Source organism: Girardinichthys multiradiatus, chromosome 7 (assembly GCF_021462225.1).
Source record: "Girardinichthys multiradiatus isolate DD_20200921_A chromosome 7, DD_fGirMul_XY1, whole genome shotgun sequence".
NCBI classification, from domain to species: Eukaryota; Metazoa; Chordata; class Actinopteri; order Cyprinodontiformes; family Goodeidae; genus Girardinichthys; species Girardinichthys multiradiatus.
In genome coordinates, this window is record NC_061800.1 from 9,540,142 (window position 1) to 9,559,971 (window position 19,830).

The following is a 19,830-nucleotide window of genomic DNA, read 5'->3' on the forward strand; positions in this document are numbered from 1 at the left end:
ACCTGGCCGACCTTCCACTGGTCAAGTTTGACTTCTCATGTAACAAGGTGTCCACAATCCCAGTGTGTTACAGAAAAATGAGGCAGCTCCAGTCGCTGCAGTTAGAGAACAACCCACTGCAGAGTCCACCTGCACAGGTACATGCACAAATTGGTGCAACAGGGCCTTACGGTACCTTTTTCCTAGCAGCTAAGGCAAACTTGCGGGTCTGGTTGCTTTGCAGTGTATGTAGCAGATATGCTACATACACTGCTCAGTTAAATTTATTGGATTAATTGCATCACAGACCTGGTCTGATAAGGGTAGCAAATATGGATAACCCTACGAAAATTATTAAGAGATAACAATTACAAGGAGAGAGAGGAAAACAGAGTTCGATTTAGTTTAGTTTAATTACATACCGCTAATTCACAACGAATGTCATCTCAAGGGTCTAAACAAAAACAAAAAATATATCTAATTTATATACAGTGAGTTCAATCCAATCATACATACAGAAGTCATACATTCAAGTTCTTAGCTGTAAACTAATACAGTCAATTTCACAGTTCATTATGCCAATAGGTAAACGTTTTCTATATAAGGAAACCCAGGTGATTGCATCCAGTTGAGAGTTTGAGAAGACAGAGAAGACAAAACACACAGAAACACTGATCCAGGAGTAGTTTGTTTAAAAAGTAGAGTTATTGGCAGTAGTACCTCGTTTAGTGTCTTCATCTACATGAGAAACACAGCTAACCATACAAGCCAATAATGAGATCTATCCCATGAGAAACTGAGTACCTTACAGAGTTAGTTGCAGCAATAGTTCCTTCATTTGCTTTGTCTAGGAGAGAGACAGGGTTAAACACTGAAAGACTGGGCCAAGTGTATCATCTATAGAAAGAGAGCATTAAGGTGTTGGTAGCAGCAGTTTGGCCAATGACCCCCTTCAGGAAGGTGTCCCAGCTAAACACAGAGGTAAGATGTTGCTTCTATGCAGAGAAAAAAAGAGTGAGAACATGAACTTGAAAACTGAAATAACAGCAAATAACCCAAAATTGGAGAGTAGTATGATAATGTAGCAGAGAGAGTGGAAGTGGTCATTATGTCATCCAGCAGCCTAAGCCTATAGCAGCATAAATACAGAGATAGCTCAGGATAACCTAAGCCACTCTAACTATAAGCTTTATCAAAAAGGAAAGTTTTAAGAGTACCCTTAACAGTAGACAGGGTGTCTGCCTCACGGACTAAAACTGGGAGCTGGTTCCACAGGAGAGGAGCCTGATAACTAAAGAATCTGCCTCCCATTGTACTTCTAGAGACTCTAGGAACCACCAGTAAACCTCCAGTCTGAGAACGAAGTGCTCTGTTAGGAATCTACAGAACAATCAGATCTCTGATGTATGATGGAGCTAGATTATTAAGGGCTTTATTATGTGAGAAGGAGACGTTTAAATTTTATTCTGGATTTAACAAGAAGTTGACTGATTTTTACTGCACATTGTGGACTTCCTGATTGTAAAAAAATATGATAGTGCAGCCTTGAAATACCAAATGTAGAGTCACTTCTAGACGGGATATTTCTAATTTGGCAAACCCTTGAGTTAGAAGATGATTTATCATTTACATGAACAAACTGTCTATCGGACAAATAAGATTTAAACCAGCCTAGCGCTGTTCCCCTGATCCCTACAGCATATTCCAGCCTTTCTAAGAGAATATTGTAATCGACTGTATCAAATGCAGCACTGAGATCTAACAGAACCAGTACAGACACAAGTCCATTATCTGAGGCCATAAGAATATCATTAGTGACATTCAGCAGAGCTGTTTCAGTGCTATGATGAGCTCTGAAGCCTGACTGAAACTCTTCAAATGGGTCATTGCTGTGTAAATGTTCACACATTTGATTAGCAACTATTTTCTCGATAATTTTAGATGAAAACAGAAAATTGGAAATAGGTCTGTAATTTAGTAAATCATCTCGATCAAGTGAAGGTTTCTTAAGTAAAGGTTTAATTACAGCTACCTTAAAAGCATGTGGTACATATCCATTTACTAAGGATAGATTAATCATCTAAAATGGGGCTGGTAATCAGAGGTAAAACTTCCTTAAATAATTTTGGTTGGGATTGGGTCTAACATACAAGTTGAAGGTTTAGATGAAGCTAATATTTCTGATAACTCAGGAAGCTCCACAGGATCAAAACAGTCCAAACACAGATCAGGTTCTACAGTTACTTCCAATGTTGTCTCACTTACTGAGGATGAAGTAATCATGTACAGGAGTATGGAGATAATTTTATTTTGAATAGAATCAGTTTTATTTTTAAAAAATCCCATAAAATCATGACTGCTAAGAGCTAAGGGAATGGATGACTCAACAGAGCTATGACTGTGTAAGTTTAGCAACTGTACTAAAGAGAAACCTAGGATTATCCTTGTTCTCTTCTATTAATGATGAGAAATAAGCTGTTCTAGCTTGGTGAAGTGTCTTTTTGTACAAACGTAGACTATTTGTCCAGATTAAGTAGGGGTCCTCTAGATGTGTTGACTGTCTGGTCTGCTAGATTTCTAGCAGAGGTCTGTAAAGGAAACCAGAGTAAGAAACACAACAGCAGTGATAAACAACACAAAAGATCTGTGGTTGAATAAAGGTTCGTTACAGATATCAGATGAGGGAAAACAATGGATCTGATATTAATCTTACAGAGCATTAACCTGCTAAGCCTGGGGGATGAGTCGGGGGATGCTTGTTTTTTGCCGGCTCTAAAAGTCGTCCAAACACCGATAAATAAATCAGACATAGTAACAGTTACAATAGAGGTTCCACTTTAAAAATATTCTTTTATGTTTTATCTTTACACAGGTATTAAAAGTTTGCATGTAGACTTTATAACAGTGGAGCTATTTTGGTTATGTCATTTCAGGTGGAAATTGCTCTAAAGTCCCACAGGGACAGGTTAAGGAATGAAGGAATGTAGAATTTAACTGAAGCATAAATAAGCATCGGCTGTAAAAGGTTCTCCTTCACCTCATTCTGATCAGAGTGTCTCTTCTTTTTTTCTTCAGATCTGCATCAAGGGTAAAGTCCACATATTCAAGTATCTGAGCATCGAGGCGTGTCGCAGTGAGAAGATGCCCGACTCTCTGTACCTCCCTGTCATGGAGCGACTCAGTTTCACACGTCCCTCCACTGGCAGGTAAATTGCCATGGGAATATTTGTACTGTATCACACAGTTGGAAAGTGGTTTCCCCCTTTTTTTTTTGCTGTGTGGATCTACAGTTATTTTTCTAAACCTAATTTCCAGTGGTATTCATGTGTCTTGATGGTTTGTCCACAGTGGAAATTAGGTTTAGAAGAATGAGTTTCTGTCTTATTGAGCCATGATTAGTCATACTTGGAGAGAAACAAAACTTTAAACATACATATTACACTGCCTGGCCAAAAAAAAAAAGTCATACACTCTAATATTACATTGGAAGGCCTTTAAGCTGTGATTACGGCACATATTCGCTGTGGCATTGTTTCGATAAGCTTCTACAATGTCACAAGATGTTTTTCCTCCCAGTGTTGCATTCATCTTTCACCAAGATCTTGCATTGATGATGGTAGAGTCTGACCGCTGGGCAAAGCCTTCTCCAGCACATCCCAAAGATTCTCAATGGGGTTAAGGTCTGGACTCTGTGGTGGCCAATCCATGTGTGAGAATGATGTGTCATGCTCCCTGAACCACTTTCACTATTCTAGCCCGTTGAATCCTGGCATTGTCATCTTCGAATATGCCCGTGCCATCAGGGACTTAAAATATCCATTGATGGAATAACCTGGTCATTCAGTATATTCATGTAGTCAGCTGACCTCATTCTTTGAACACATACTGTTGCTGAACCCAGACCTGATCAACTGCAGCAACCCCAGATCATAGCACTGTACCCACAGGCTTGTACAGTAGGCACTGGGCTCGATGGGTACATCACTTCACCTGCCTCTCTTCTTACCCTGATGCACCCATCACTCTGGAACAGGGTAAATCTGGACTCATCAGACCATATGATCTTCTTCCATTGCTCCAGAGTGCCATCTTTATGCTCCTTAGCAAATTGATGCCTTTTTTCCCAGTTAGCCTCACTGATTAGTGGTTTTCTTAAGGCTACTCAGCTGTTCAGTCCCCAATCCCTTGAGATCCCTTCGCATTGTGCATGTGGAAATGCTCTTATTTTCACTATTAAACATAGCCTGGAGTTCTACTGTTGTTTTTCTTCAATTTGATTTCACCAAATGTTTAAGTGATCGCCAATCACAATCATTCAATAAATTTTTCCAGCACATTTCTTCCTCAAAGACGATAGGTCCCCACTATCCTTCCAGTTTTTAATAATGCATTGGACAGTTCTTAACCCAATTTTGGTAGTTTCTGCAATGTCCTTAGATGTTTTCTCTGCTTGATGCATGCCAATGATTTGACCCTTCTGAAACAGACTGACATCTTTTACACAACTATGGGATGTCTTTTAACATGGTTGTTTAAGAAATGAGAAGCAAGTCATTGCACCAGTTGGGGTTAAATACTTGTTGCCAGCCGGAACATAATCGCCCATGCAGTAATTATCCAATGGGAGGCTCGTATCTATTTGCTTAGTTAAATCCAGGTGGCAACTTTTTTTTTGGCCAGGCAGTGTTTGTCTGGCAGTAATTGTACCATAATGAAATTATGAAATTAGTTGGGATTTAGGCAAGACCACTGACTGAGGACAGTTTTATTTCAGTACATACTGTATTTTAATCCATTTGTGCTATTTATTCAGAAACATAAAAAAACAATATTAGTTCAGAATGTTAACTTTTTCCAACTTTTGGGAGTCTGGTTCCAGAACAAAGAAAATTAACTAATTTGTAGAATGAGGAATTGTCACGCTACCCCATGATCCTGTTTGACCTTGTTGTCCAGAGCTACAGCTCCTGGTAGTGTCTCCCACAGCATATTGACTTCAGGGAAAGGGTCAGACTAAGAGTGGCTCAATAATTTTGATTAATTGTAGACCACAACAATGGAGGCCGAGCCTTGGCTCCCGGAGTTCAGCTGGGTTCAGCCCAAAATAAATCAGAAAACCGGCTCCATGTGGGCCCACCACCTGCGGGGAGGAACAGCTAGGTGTGGGTTGCAGGTAGGGGTGGAGGCCAGTGAGTTCAAAATCTCATCAGTAGAACTTGGCTTTTGGGACATGGAACTTCATCTTACAGGCAGGAAAGGAGCTGAGCAATACCTGCTACAAGTTGGACTCGCCACCATGCACACTGTTAATATGAGCGTTTGATATGGGTATGATAGATACTCTTATTTTGAGAAAAGAAAGGAAGTAGTTCTCGAGTTGCCGTGTTGTGTTGACAGATTAGGCTGAAAAAGACTTTTTGTCAGGCTAGCTGACAACACGGCTCCAGCACCTTTAAGTATATTTAGAAGCAGAATTTGGTAGAAAAAATAAAAATAAACACTGTTAGAATACTGCTAACAATTAGTTGCTATGGACGCTAAACACAGCATCTGCTTTTGGATCAGCTTTTTCTACTTCAGTGTATTTAAAGGAATATGGACTGCATTTAATCAGCTCTAGTTGGGAGTTATCCACTGTATTTTCAGTGTGTTCTTGCATTAGGAAAAACAATTGTAAAAACCATAAAATGTCAACTATGCAAACCTATCCATGTAAAATCAATGTTTCAGTGATTCCAGAACCTTTAAGACACAGTTTGTAGGTTATGAAACCTCTAACTTTGAAACTATAACCTTTAATTTATATAAAAACAAAAATATTACTAAAATCTCATTGTGTCTCATGAGGCTGATATCCTGCATTGTTTTATCTTGGGAGCTGAATGTATTATTACACCCTAGAGATAAAATATAAGGGACAATTCAACTGTTTATCCTCTTGTTTCATAAGCTGTGTGAAAAAAATCCTGAATGGGAGACAGGAAGAAAAGAGAGAGGGGGAGGTTGTATCTCCCTCGGTTTCAATGTGTCGCTTCACTCAGTCGCACACACGCTCCTGTGTTGGGTGGGTGGGTGCGTGTGTGTGAGCTGTGTAACCTGTGTAATTTGTCTGCAGTGTGGAGGACATGGAGCAGCAGAAGAAGCAGGACAGCGACTCAGGAGTCGGCAGCGACAACGGAGACAAGCGTCTGTCTGCGACCGAGGTATTTAATATGTGTTTGTGTGCTGAGTGTCTCTGCGACTGGATGCTTATATTTGTCTGGACTTTTGGTTTAATCAATCTGTACCTTCTGGTCATGCTGTGCTCTTTGATAGGCTGAGAATTTAGTCTGATGCTTCCACTTTTTGTATGTGGCACCTATTCTTGCTTTCTAGTTGAAACATTTATGAAAACATTTATTACCTCAGTTTTAGCATCACAATGTATAAACTTTCATTCAGAAATTGTTTATAGCTTCAGGGTGTTATAATAATCTTGAGATACTTATTTTTAATAACTGAGAAATTACATTTTTATTTACTAAAATGTTTGATAATGCCAGGGTCCAATGCATTTATGCAAATATTAAGCCAAAAAATAATAATAATAATCAAAAAACTGAAAATTGTATGTTGTCATACATGACAAAATATTTATTGCGGGTTTTGTTTTCTGCAGCCTTCAGATGAAGACAGTCTGAGTCTCAATGTTCCGATGAGCAACATTACAGAGGAAGAGGGAATCAGCAAAGATGACTCCAGCGAACACATCAGCTCTCTGACAGGTAGGAAGCACAGCAGTAATGGTAGAAAGCACTTCTGAAGGGGTTACACCAACAAACACAAGGACCTTAAACATAATGGATGCATAAGTGTTCACACCCTTAGATTTCAGCATCCTGTCTTCTTGTCTTCACACCTACCATTAATTAAAGTGAATCAACTGAACCTGAAATAAAGTCCCAGCAGGACAGTTTCCTGATGCCTGTTTGCATCCTTTAGCTAAAGCCATAGTTTGCAGAGACATATGCTTTTAAGTCCTTCCTTTTAACACTTAAATCATTAAGTGGAGGTCTATATAAAGTGGAACTGCAAAGCTTTGGTCTGAACTCCTTGTTATTGTAACTCCACAGGCTCCTCTTTCACCCCTATCCGGAGGTGCGTCTGAGAGCAACTCGTTTTGGTGCCGTCTCTTTAAATACTGTGGGGTGGGGTGTGTTTGGCCATTTTTGTAGTTTGATAACAATTATCTAGTGCCGCAGAAACAAGACAAAAATAGCAAAAACCATGTTAAATTGTTTAGCATTGTTTAGAAGAGTTTCTGATGCTGGGGGACGGCGTAACGAATTGTTTGGGTTAATACACCCAACAACCGAGCAGAACGTATCCTCTTTCAGTGTAGGCAGACTTGAGCTTGGACCACAACATCGCAGAGGGACATAAGTATGGCGGATAGACAAAACTGATCAGCCAGAAGTCCGTGATCGTATTTAGCAAACACTGTGACGTAACAGTTGGAAAAACATAACAGATGAAAACTGAACTGACTGAAAAACATGGCCTAATCAGAATATAAAGGTGTCTCAGCAACACCTGGAGAGACTAAATTCAACTTTTTCTGCACTCCTACAGACTCCAAGTACACAGCAAAATGTATTTTGCTTGACATGTTCCCTTTAATTCAGGCACTTTAGTGGGTTTTCAAGCAAGAACCCGCTGTTTAAGGTCATACCACAAAATCTGGGTTGGATTTAAATCCAGATTTTGAGTAGGCCTATCCAAAACCTTATTTTTGAGCCATTCAGGGGTTGACTTGCTGTGCTTTGGATCAATTTTCTGCTGCATAACTCAAGCGTGCTTGGGTTATGGGTCAGACACTATTCTTTAGAATTTTCTGGTGGATTCTAGCAGAATTCATGGTTCCAGTAATTATGACAAGTAGGCCAAGTCCTGATACAGCAAAGTATCTCCAGCATCCTCAACAGGGTGTTTATCACAGAGTGATCCTGAGCAAAATCTTGCCATCAAAATTGTTGAGGTTTGATGAAAGCTACTGTTTGTCTTAATGACAGCAGGATTATTAACAAACAAATGTGTCAGAGGATGAACTTTATCTTTATCACTTTATGTCTGTTTTATTGCATCTGGACTACCACACTAAGCTGCAGTACATCCGAAGACTCAACTCTGTAGAATCTAGTAAGCGTGCTGATAGGGGCCCTCAGAAAGTGCAGTCTCTACATCACCAAAGATTTGGTGCCGACCTCGTCTTCTGTATGAGTTACAGTGTTTTTTGTGTGTGTTTAGAGCTTCAGTGAGACACATACAGGTCAGTGTCAATGAGATGTTTGATTCGTGAGAGATCACAGAAAGATGATCCGTTTCTTGCCTGGGCTGACCCCAGCAGGTGTCCAACTGGTAGAATAGGCGTGTGTTGCTCACATTGTAGGTACAATTCTCGCAGGATGTGGAGCTCGACATCAAGATCTGGGCTGGGAGTTTTAATCGAGAACAGCCGCAGCTCCCTGGACACTCAGTTTAAATAGACTTCAATCAGCCTTAATTAGGTTAAGCTGATGGAGTGTCACATTTCCTGAGCTGACGTGAGTAAGAACTGGGCTCTCTGGTTAATTTATATATAACAGTTTGCTAACAGTGCTTTATAGAATCATAGTCCTAATTGGACTGGATTCAATTACATTTTCAATCTAAAGACATGATTAGTTACAGATGTTTTGTATTATATTTCTTTTTTGTTGTTATTGTGCCTTCCAAAAGTATATACCCTTATACATTTCCATATTTTGTCTTGTTACAGCCACAATCATCAGTGTATTTTATTGGGGTTTATGTGACGGACCAATTCTGGACCAGTTCTGATTTAGAGGAGACTAAAATTTAATTTACTGGCCAATATGCAAAATGCTATAAGTATAAGAAAATGAACACTGCACCTCACCCTGAACACACCATACCCTGTGGCAAAATGTGCTGGTAGCTGCATCATGCTATGGGGATACTTTTCTTCAGCAAGGGCAGGGAAGCAGGTCAGATTCGATGGGATGATGGATGGAGATGAATACAGGACATCCCTGCAAGGGAACCTGAAACTAGGGCAGAGGTTTACCTTCCAGCAGGACAAGAACTCTAAACACACAACCAGAGCTACAATGCACTGAGTTCAATCAAAGCATATTCATATATTAGAATGGCCTAGTCCAGACCTAAATCAAATTGAGAATGTGTGAGTTTTCAGATTTTTCTCATTATTTTTTCTTCAATTCAACAACACTACTCTGTTAGGCAGTCACATAAAATCCCAGGAAAATACATGAACACTTGTGATTGTTAAATGACAACACTTGAAAAGATTTAAGGGGAATGAATAGTTCTGCTAAGCTCTTTATAGCTCTACATTTGGTACAAATATGAGTGTTTCTGATTAGTCAAAACCATCTTTATATGTCTCATTCAGCTCACTCTCTGGCTGCTATTAAAGTCAACAAATAAACCAAATTGGTATTTCCCTGCTTTACTCTCAGAATATAATTATCTTCTAAACCTTGTATGAAACATAAACCTGTTGGTTCAGAACGCTGACAGGTTTCATTTATTTCATTGCAGCCGACCCAAACTCCGACTCGGTGCGCCTGATAGAGGGGAGTCCTACAGAAGCCCTGAATGACCCGTTGAGTTACAGAGACTCGACTCTCAGCACTCGCTTCATCAACTACATCAAGGCAAGGCCTCCCACTGCAGACCTGCTTGTTCTTTCTGTGTTTTACTCCATGTTCTCCAGAGCGGGATGCAGTAAATGTCCGCGCTCCATCAATGATGCTGGCAGCTATGTAAAGTTGACATGTTGACTGATTGCTTTACTTTACAAGACGTGGAGGAAGCTGTACCTCAAAATAAATTAAACTTTTATTGCAACAGCATGACATCACACCGGAGAACTTTATAAGATTCAACCTTTTAATTTAAGTGCATTTATTGAGTGGGAAAACAATCTTTTTATGTATATTTTACTTTTTAAACTGATCAGAGTGTCGGGGAACTTTTAATTAGTAATCCCTGACTTCCTGTTTTCCTGGGGTATAAATATGATGTGACACAGAGGCCAATTTCTCTAAGCTGTTCTTCAAATGGGAAAGACAAGATAACATGCCTTTAAGGTAAAGCAGATAATGATCTGATGCCTAGAAGAAAAATAAATTTCCCATCTGTCCATGCACTTGTCTACAGTGAGAGGAGTAATCCAAAGGTTTGAAACGACTGAAGTCATGCCAAGAAAGGCTGGGTAGGACCCATGTTCATCTGGCCACCAGACTTAGTGAAGAGTATTGTGGGGGATCTACTGGGCTCACTATTTGACAAACTTAGCAAAGTATTTAGTTTGAGATTATGCTGCTTCAAGAAACACCAAATTTCTTTAAAGGCTTAAACCCATCAATACCTGGGGTACCAGTAGGTATTACCCTATAGTGCTTTTCAAAAAGACATTACCTAAATGTCTTTATGTAAAGGTCAAAAAACAGCACAGTAGTGCAGACACACACACATTCTAGGTTTGACACAAGCTTGGCACACGGTCAGATTAATTAGCTTTCCCACAAATTAAAAGCTTTAGTAAGAGCAATGATGGATGCTTAGGTGACATTAGTGTACTCAAAGGTTTACCTTTCTCAGTTTCCATGGAGTTGGTTTAGGGGTTTAAAATGGAGGAAACAATATGTATTCATTTTGCCATTTTGATACAAATGGAATCAACGACATTTAACTCTTTATTAGAATCAGCAGCTTCTTAATGGTGTCATTTAGTCCTGATAGTTTATTTTTTTTAGCACCACTGCTCAGACTGTCCTTTATGAATGCACCCCTACTGGAGTCAATTATGAGTGGGCTTTTAGTTGGACGTTTGGGGTGAGACAGTCTGGGACATTGGGTATTAAAAAACTTTCAAGGTTCAGAACCACACTGCAGTCCGCAGAATGAAATAATCATGACAGCAACAATGTCTTTATATCTCTTCATTGCATCAGCATATTTAGTTTTAGTATGTTTATAGTTGATCGTCTTGGTATAAATGTTATTAAAACTCCTCCCAGTTGTCCTAGTCCTTGCCATTAATAGCTCCAGTCAATCAAGCATCAGAAGAAGAAAAGAAGCACTCTGTCACAGACGGCTTATTGTACAGTCGAGATGGTGCAAAGATCTCTGCATTCTGGCCAATGTCTGATGGAGGTTGCGTGTCATGTGACGGGTGCAGCTGGTGCTAATCTCTGTTTATGTACTCAGGGTCGAACGGCAGCAGAGTTCGAAGAGCCCCTCAGGATAGAGGAAGACTCCCACTGGCAGACAGAACAAACGTGAGTTCTTCAGTGGAGCTTCTGCTGTTTTATTTCTTCTGTTCCACAGAGCTTGTGGATGTTGTCATTTTAACAGGTAGTTTGCAGTGTTTTTGGTCCATTTGGATCTTTCATAGAACCTTTTCATAGAATTTATATATTTTAGAGAAATAAAATTTTAGACCTTCAAATTGCCCTCTTGCTGAAAACACTAAATATTAGAGATGCACTAATCAGAGACCTGCAGCCTATTTTTTGAATGCTGGTTTTTGTTTAGCTGATCCAAGTTTCTCTTTATGCAGTATAACTGAAAAGTGTTCTAGATAGTTTTTTCTATTTTTCTGTGTACCCTAGAATCAAATTGTAGGAATTAGCAGGTTTGGTGTTAGACACACAGGGGTGGGAATCTTTGTGCTCTTTGTAATTTGATTTGATCACAATTTAAAAGTCTATAATATGATCATAAGTCTCTTATTGATGCATCATGACGACTTTTCATTGGGCTCCTTATTATTCTAATAAGATTATTCTGAGATTCCGTGGCAATGAGTGTCCATGCGTCACATGTCAATGCTGCCCTACATGCTTTAGATCCTGTGATGTTGTTTAATGTTATGTAGTTCTGGGTTGATCCCTCACCTTCTTCATGATCATTGATGCCCCACGAGGTGAGATCCTGCATGGAGCTCCAGACCGAGGGAGATGGACCGTCATCTTGAACTTCTTCCATTTACTCATAATTGCTCCAATAGTTGTTACCTTCTCACCAAGCTGCTCGACTATTTTCCTGTAGTCCATCCCAGCCTTGTGCAGATCTATTATTTTATCCCTAATGTTTTTACACAGCTTCCTGGTCTTGGCCGTTGTGGAGAGGTTGGAGTTTGTTTGTTTGAGTGTGTGGACTGGTGTCTTTTATACAGATAACGAGTTCAAACGGGTCCAGTTAATACAGGTGATGAGTGGAGAACAGGAGGGATTCTTAAAGAAGAACTAACAGGCCTGTGAGAGCTGCTATTCTTGCTGGTTGTTAGGTGATCAAATACTTATGTCATGCAATAAATTGCAAATTAATTACTTAAAAATCACACAGTGTGATTTTCTGGATGTTTTAGATTTCGTCACTCACAGTTGAAGAGTACCTATGATAAAAATTAAAGACTTCTACATGCTTTGCCAGTGGGAAAATCTGCAAAATCTGCAGTGTATCAAATACTTGTTCTCACCACTGTATGTAATACAAGAAGGTAGAATTGCCCACTTTTGCTGTAAATACATATGTCCAGGATGTTCATAGATGTTTCTTTGCATGCCTTTCATGCAGACCAACCTTGTGCAGTTGAAGGTGCACCATTTGACAAGAAAAGCTGCCAAGCTACTTGAACATGCAATGTCGACATTAGATGGATTGTAAAGACTAGGGTGGATTAAACATGTTGTAATGGGCTGATTTTGCTGGGGCATCCGTTTCTAATTAACCACATAAGGGGGCAACTGTGGCGGTGGTGGCAGGGACTTGTTTTGTAACCGGTGGGTTGCCAGTTCGAGCCCCTGCCATGTCTGTCTCAGCTGTTGTGTCCTTGGGCAAGACACTTCACCCACCTTGCCTAGTGATGGTGGTCAGAGGGCTCGGTGGCGCCTTTGTATGGAACCCTCACTTCTGTAAGTGTGGCCCAGGGCAGCTGTGGCTACAATGTAGCTCACTAATGCCAGTGTGTGAATGTGTGTGTATGAATGGGTGGATGACTGATTGTAGTGTGAAGCGCTTGGGGGTCTCTGGGGACTTGATAAAGCACTATACAAGTACAGGCCATTTCTAGTTTGTCTTTTCTGATAATCTCTGGACAGCTGGTCTTTTCTGTAGACCTTAGAATGCTATTAACATTATTGCACTACAATATTGCAACAAGTTATCACTTGCTGTTTGCTGTTTTTTAGCTGCATGTTCATTTTGCATTTTTTGTATCCAGGTCAAAGGTCTCTGGGGGCACACAGCTACACATTAACATGATTAACCAGCTGCAGGAGGCTGTGGAGCTGCTGCAGAACCCCAGCAGGTGAGACAACCGGAGCAATACAACACAGCATCACACTGCCCTACGGGGCATGCACGTAGCATGCAAACACTTGAACTTAATCACTAACAAAGATTGAAGAACTATTGGATAATTCTCAGTTATCTTTTAATTAACAATTTAGCCATTTCACTTCAAAGCATCCAGAGCTCAACCATAGAGTTAAACAGGATAAAGTCTCCTTACAGAATTTGATAACGGTTGGGGTTCTGTAAACAGCTACAGTTACAATAAGCAGGGTTAAAACAATCAGTTATTTAACCTTATGTTTCAGACTGAGCACAGAGCAGGATGACCTGTCTGAAGTCCAGCTGTACCCTGTGGAGATGGTCACAGTGGAAGAGTCGTTCAAGTAAGTTTCCGTGTCTCTATACTATAAATATCAGTCTCGGAAAGCTGGATGTTACATTTTAAAAGATTTAGGAAAGAATGATCACTGTTTTTTGTCTATTACACATTTTCTCCATTTTTCTAGCATTATTAGTTTAAATATATTTTGACTGAGAATATTCTGTATGTTTTTATACGCTTCAAACAGTGTAGACAACACCACAGTACCAATTAAAATGATGATGACCTTGAACAGTTTAGATATTTACCACAGCACAGTTTCTACCAATACTGCGACACTAAAAATATATTCATAGGCCCCCATAATAACTACACAGTAGTAGTTATAGGTGGAAATGTGTTCATTTGGCAGCCATATTTAAATCCAATATTTTCTTGATTGTCATGCACCAAAGTCTTCACAGGCAGGTTTCTCTAACAAAGTAAACAATTCTTTTTCCTTGCAGCTCTGCTCATTGAAACAAAGCATGATGTAAAACTTGACATTTTAGTACTGTTGCACTTCTTTCTGTTTGGCTAACAAATTAAAGCTGTACAGAGCATCTCCACACAATTTCACCCCATCTCAAATTTGTACCCACTTTTTTTTACCTGAATCATCAGTTAGTCAGTCTGGGTGTAAAACGTCCCCCTGGTGGATCCGAATTGGTGCACAGTTAGTACAAAAGGTTCAGAGATAGACAGCACCCAACGTTTTTGGGTATTTTGAATTCGATTCAGTTTTATTTATATAGCTCCAATTCACAACACATATCGTCTCAAGGCATTTCACAAAGGGTTTGGAATGGTATAGGGTTGTTGGGGAGGTTAGAATAAACTGCAGTGTTAGAGTTTGGCCATTTTAGAATGGGCTAAGTGTAGGGGTACTAAGTAAAATAATACACTGATAAAGTGTGTCCATGTAGAGCCCACAGATGGTCACTGTTATGCTAAAAACCACAAGGATCAGGATACCTCTCTCTGTCAGACTGATTATAACCATTGGAAAAGAGAAGGGGTCGCACAGGTAGCAGAAATTGAGGGTGTGTTTGCACCTCAACCATAACTGAGCCGGTTTAGGCTAAACCTGACTGAAAGGTGGGTAACTTTAAAATGGGCTAAGTCAATTCAAATGAATCATATAGATTTCAAGTCAGGCACATGCATTGCAATTAATCCTAACCATTGAACAGTGCAGTCAGATTCAGTTATTTATTCAAATTGGAAAAAAAGTTTTTCTATCTAAGGAAACCCAGCAGATTGCATTGATTCAGAGACTTGCAGCATTCCCTCCTGGATGAGCATGTAGAGACAGTGGACAGTCACTGGCGTTGACTTTGCAGCAATCCCTCATACTGAGCATGCATGTAGCGACAGTGGAGAGGAAAAACTCCCTTTTAACAGGAAGAAACCAGGCTCAGTGTGAGCCACGACCGACTGGGGTTTGAGAGAACAGAGCAGAGACACAAAGAGAACAAAGAAGCACTGATCCAGGAGTCCTTTCTATGGGAAGGAAAAGTAAATGTTAATGGATGTAGCTCCTTTAGTCGTTTCACCTAGAAAGAAAGAACAGACAAACTCTGAGCCAGTTTTCAAGGCTAGAGTCTGAAAGAGAGCACATAGAGCTAGTCACAGCAGAATCTCAGCCAGTAGCTATGTCTAAGAGTAAACAGGGTTAAACACTGAAAGACAGGGCCATGTGGATCATCAGTAGAAGGTGAGCATTTAGGTGTTCCCAGCAGAAGCTTGGACAATGCCCCCCCTCCATGAAGGTGTCACAAGTAGACACAGAGTCAGACCAGGTGTAGCTTCTAGGAAGAGAAAAGAGAGAACAAAGTTAAAAGCTGAAATAACAGAAAATAATGCAAAAATGGAGAGTAGTATGAGAATGTAGCAAAGAGAGTGAAAGTGGTAATTATGTCCTCCAGCAGCCTAAGCCTATAGCAGCATAACTACAGAGATAGCTCAGGATAACCTAAGCCACTCTAACTATAAGCTTTATCAAAAAGGAAAGTTTTAAGCCTAGCCTTAACAGTAGACAGGGTGTCTGCCTCACGGACTAAAACTGGGAGCTGGTTCCACAGGAGAGGAGCCTGATAACTAAAGGATCTGCCTCCCAGACTACTTCTAGAGACTCTAGGAACCACCAGTAAACTTGCAGTCTGAGAACGAAGTGCCCTGTTAGGAACATATGGACCAATCAGATCTCTGATGTATGATGGAGCTAGATATTTAAGGGCTTTATATGTGAGGAGGAGAATTTTAAATTCTATTCTGGATTTAACAGGGAGCCAATGGAAGGGAAGCTAAAATAGGAGAAATATGATCTCTCTTTTTAATTTTCATCAGAACTCTTGCTGCAGCATTTTGGCAGCTGAAGGCTTTTAACTGCATTTTGTTGACATCCTGATAGTAAAGAATTACAATAGTCCAGCCTTGAAGTAACAAATGCGTGGACTAGTTTTTCAGCGTCAATCCTGGATAGGATATTTCTAATTCTGGCAATGTTCCGGAGGTGAAAGAAGGAAATCCTAGAAACCTGTTTAATATGGGATTTAAATATGAAAAGTATGAAGTAACCAAAATGTAATGAAATGTAATGAAAATGCGAAATGACCCGCACCAGTACAGTGCTTTTAACATCAAGGTATCATTTATCATTATCAGAGCTCAGAATGTTCCAGAGTGAAGATGATCAGAGTTATCACTCTACGCAGAATTTCCTGCTAACTTTTACCTTTGGTAAATGTGTGTGTGATGTAGTTGTAACTGTCTGCCTTTTTTTAAGGAAAGTGACACAGGTCTTTAGGCCCTGGTATTTCTCATTTAAAGGTTTGGAATTGAAATTATGACTATGTTCATAGATCCTGATGTTTCTTAGTCTCATGTCTAATCCTATGTTTCTTCTCAGCGGACAGGACAGTGATGAGGGCAGCACAACACCAAAGGTACAGTATGCTAAAACCTTTCTTTGAGTTACGGCCCAGTAGAAATAAAACAAAGACAGCCTTCCTTACTCTGCTGTACTTTAGTAGCTGACAGTAAAACGGGATCCTAAATAATGGCAGTTAAATGAACAATGAAGTTTAGTCACATCTGATAGTTTGTCAACTGAAAGCTTGTTTGGCAATCAATATGTTCATTTAAATGGCAGAAAATGTAGAAAAACACTGCTTTTTTTTTTGTCTGTTTTAAAAGTTTGAACTTAAGAATAAAATATGTGCCTCAATCAATCTCCTCCACTAATGAAAAACTGTTTTGTGCTTCTGTTTTTTTTAATAATTATTTCCATAGTGTAAGCTTATGAGTTCTTACTCTGATTTTGTAGTGTTTGTACAATAGCCCAGAACGGACAAACAAAGTGCTGCTCCTTCCTCCTTGCAAGAGACGCACAGATATTTTTTTGATTGTAATCTACAATTTTACTACTACATTTCACCAAAGATGTGGATAAGCATCCATAGAGATTCTGTCTCACATCAGTCTAGCAGATTTTATTTGGTACGAGACACATCTATCTGCTGTTGATGTTAATATTAAATAAGAGCTGTTACTTTTCTTCATTCTACAGCTATTATCATTATTTAGTTGCAGCTTTTTCTGCCCTGAAAAACCAGACTGGCTTTTCACATGAAGACTGCAGTATCTTTGTTCTTAGAAGAACGCGGTAAATCCCATACGAATGCAGGAAATGGAATGCACTTGTAGCCTGAATGTTTCGATGCGTCCTGTAGCAGCACATGGAGGAGGGAGGCTATGAGTTCCAGAAGAAGAGGCAGATGATTCTAGAGAAGGCCAGGTTTGAGGCTCAGCTTGCATGCCGGGAGTATGGATGGCATATGTCCCTGAAGGTAACCATAGCAGCAGACCTCTGGATGTAGGCTATGTTCCACCCATCACAGTGAGCTGTCCTCAGTCAAGTTGCCTCAGCAGTGCGACTGCCGTGTGTCTGGCATGTTAAGTGGCTGAGATTTCCCACATGTGTTATATTTCATCTGGCAGCTTGCTGCACATGTGAGCAGGATGAGAAACATTTTTCTGTGTTGCTGTACATTGTTTCGAGTCCTTCACTAGTCGTTCTGTGTTATGTAGAAACACAATCCAGTCTGAGTAAATTCAGGTGGAATGAAGCTCTTATCGACTGTGGAGAAACTTATATCTGGTGTATTCCTTGTCACCGTGAATTGATTTATTTACAGATGTAAACAGAAGTAAAGGATTTGTGACTTTTGCTCCTTGACTCCTGTTTGTCATCTAGGGAACCCTGTCTGAGAGATAAATAGGAGTTAAACAAATGTCAAAAAAATGTTTCATACTACTAAAATGTTCCACTCTTAATAATAATGTAGGTTTAAGTGGACATATATGTAGCAACAGATCATGGGAAAGGACGATGCAATATTGGGTTGATGAGAACGAGACAAGATGACATGCTGGCAATGTTTCTGGAAAAACTAAGAGTAAAGATTTCACAAACTGTGTTTCAAAAATCTGTAATCAATGTAAAAAATAAATTTCAGTTTTTATACTTCTATAATTCTGTTATTGTATTAATCCTAAAGAAATAAAGGTTATATAAATGTCAAATTGTTTTATGGAGGTGTGAAAAAGTTTTTGCCCTCCTGCAAATTCATTCAGTTTTGCCTGTTTTGTCATATTTTAATGTTTTAGATCATCAAAGAAATTTTCATAACAGACAAATACAACATTTCATATAATTCATATAATTTCATTTAAACCTAACTGGATGTGCCATTCTTGGCAACAACTACTTCAACTTTCAAGTTACCACATTCTAATATAGAGCCAATGTTAATACCTATATATTTCTATTATAAAAGATCAACTCTTTCAAAGTGACTGTAAAAGTTCATATAGTATTAGCTTAAAACACTGTTACATTCTTAACTTTTAAATGGCTGAAATCTACTCCCTCATGAGATTTTACTTGTAATTCTGTAAACTGAAATAGGTCTGACTGCTGAGTACTCTGATAAGAGACTGAATACAAACAACAACTCCTCAGAAGCCCACTACCAATAATAAGAACAACCCTTTACTACAAATTTGAAACAAAGATACCATACATAGGTTTCCTTGGAGGATTATTCAAGGTAAAAAAAAAAATGGCTTCCAGAAATAATGTGCTGCTTTATTTCTTTTAAGCCATAAAGAGTCAAGTCTTACTGTTTGAGCGTTTACTGATAACGTCAGGATGTTGTGCAGAGCTCCTGTCTCTGGAGCGATTAGTTTTAACCATAGTTCACTGAAATTCTGTTGATAAAGCTTCATCGCAGAGGTTTGTGTTTCAGTGCTTTTTGTTTCTGCTGAGTCATTTAACTGCTAGTCTATGCAAACTGCGCCTACGTGCCAGGGAATATTAACTGTCTGTTCTGTGAATTTACTGAGGGCGGGCTAGTTTAATCGATTCTCTCTATTCTGTTGTTGCAGCGAGAAGACAGATCTCCAGCCATGGGACCTCTATCTCTCTCCAGTCCGCCGTTTGGGCTGAAACCTCGATCAGGTGAGTTGTGATAAGAGAAAGGTGGATCAGGCCCTTGGACTTCCACGTCCGTTGATTGTGAAGGTTTCCTTACAGAGCCAAGTTAGGCTAAATAATGGCAGGTTTAAATTGAAAGTACTCACTAACACTGGAAATGTCTTGTAGTCCATCTGTTTATTGTTTATTGGGTACATATGAAAAGTGTGGACGCTAACTTCATAATTAGTCTGAAATAAAACAGCACATCGGTTGTGTTAAATACAACTCCATGGTTCTGGTTTGTCTGCTTTATCTGTACGATCCGGATGAAATTGCGCCTTGCGCTTTTTATAAGTTTTGTTTGCCAGCTGACATCAGTGTGTTGCTAACCGCTAAAAAAGCTAACATGATGCTAACAGCATGTCAGGGTGACCTGTATTGTGAAATGCCTCTAATCTTTTTTTTTTTTGTGCTCTTTGTGTTCTGTGTTGCCATTTTTTTTTATTCCTCCTTTTGATGTTTTGCTCTGCTGGGTCTCCTGCATGACTTTAATGTTACATTTACAAAATCACTGATTCTGACCTGCCTGAACCTTCGAATCAATAACTCTGTCATTGATTCCAAACAATCTCCTCCCAAA

General features: G+C 39.5%; 1 protein-coding gene across 1 annotated transcript in view; it reads left to right on the top strand.

Moving 5' to 3' along the window:
- The window catches only part of lrch1 (leucine-rich repeats and calponin homology (CH) domain containing 1), a 73,156-nt gene that overhangs the window by 13,883 nt on the left and 39,443 nt on the right, over positions 1-19,830 (top strand). The window contains exons 5-15 of the mRNA XM_047370658.1: positions 1-137; positions 3,055-3,185; positions 6,095-6,182; positions 6,638-6,743; positions 9,583-9,698; positions 11,257-11,327; positions 13,274-13,360; positions 13,653-13,730; positions 16,620-16,656; positions 17,443-17,559; positions 19,160-19,232. Of these exons, the coding sequence (XP_047226614.1) occupies positions 1-137; positions 3,055-3,185; positions 6,095-6,182; positions 6,638-6,743; positions 9,583-9,698; positions 11,257-11,327; positions 13,274-13,360; positions 13,653-13,730; positions 16,620-16,656; positions 17,443-17,559; positions 19,160-19,232 (1,041 nt within the window). The remainder of the gene's footprint in view (positions 138-3,054; positions 3,186-6,094; positions 6,183-6,637; positions 6,744-9,582; positions 9,699-11,256; positions 11,328-13,273; positions 13,361-13,652; positions 13,731-16,619; positions 16,657-17,442; positions 17,560-19,159; positions 19,233-19,830) is intronic.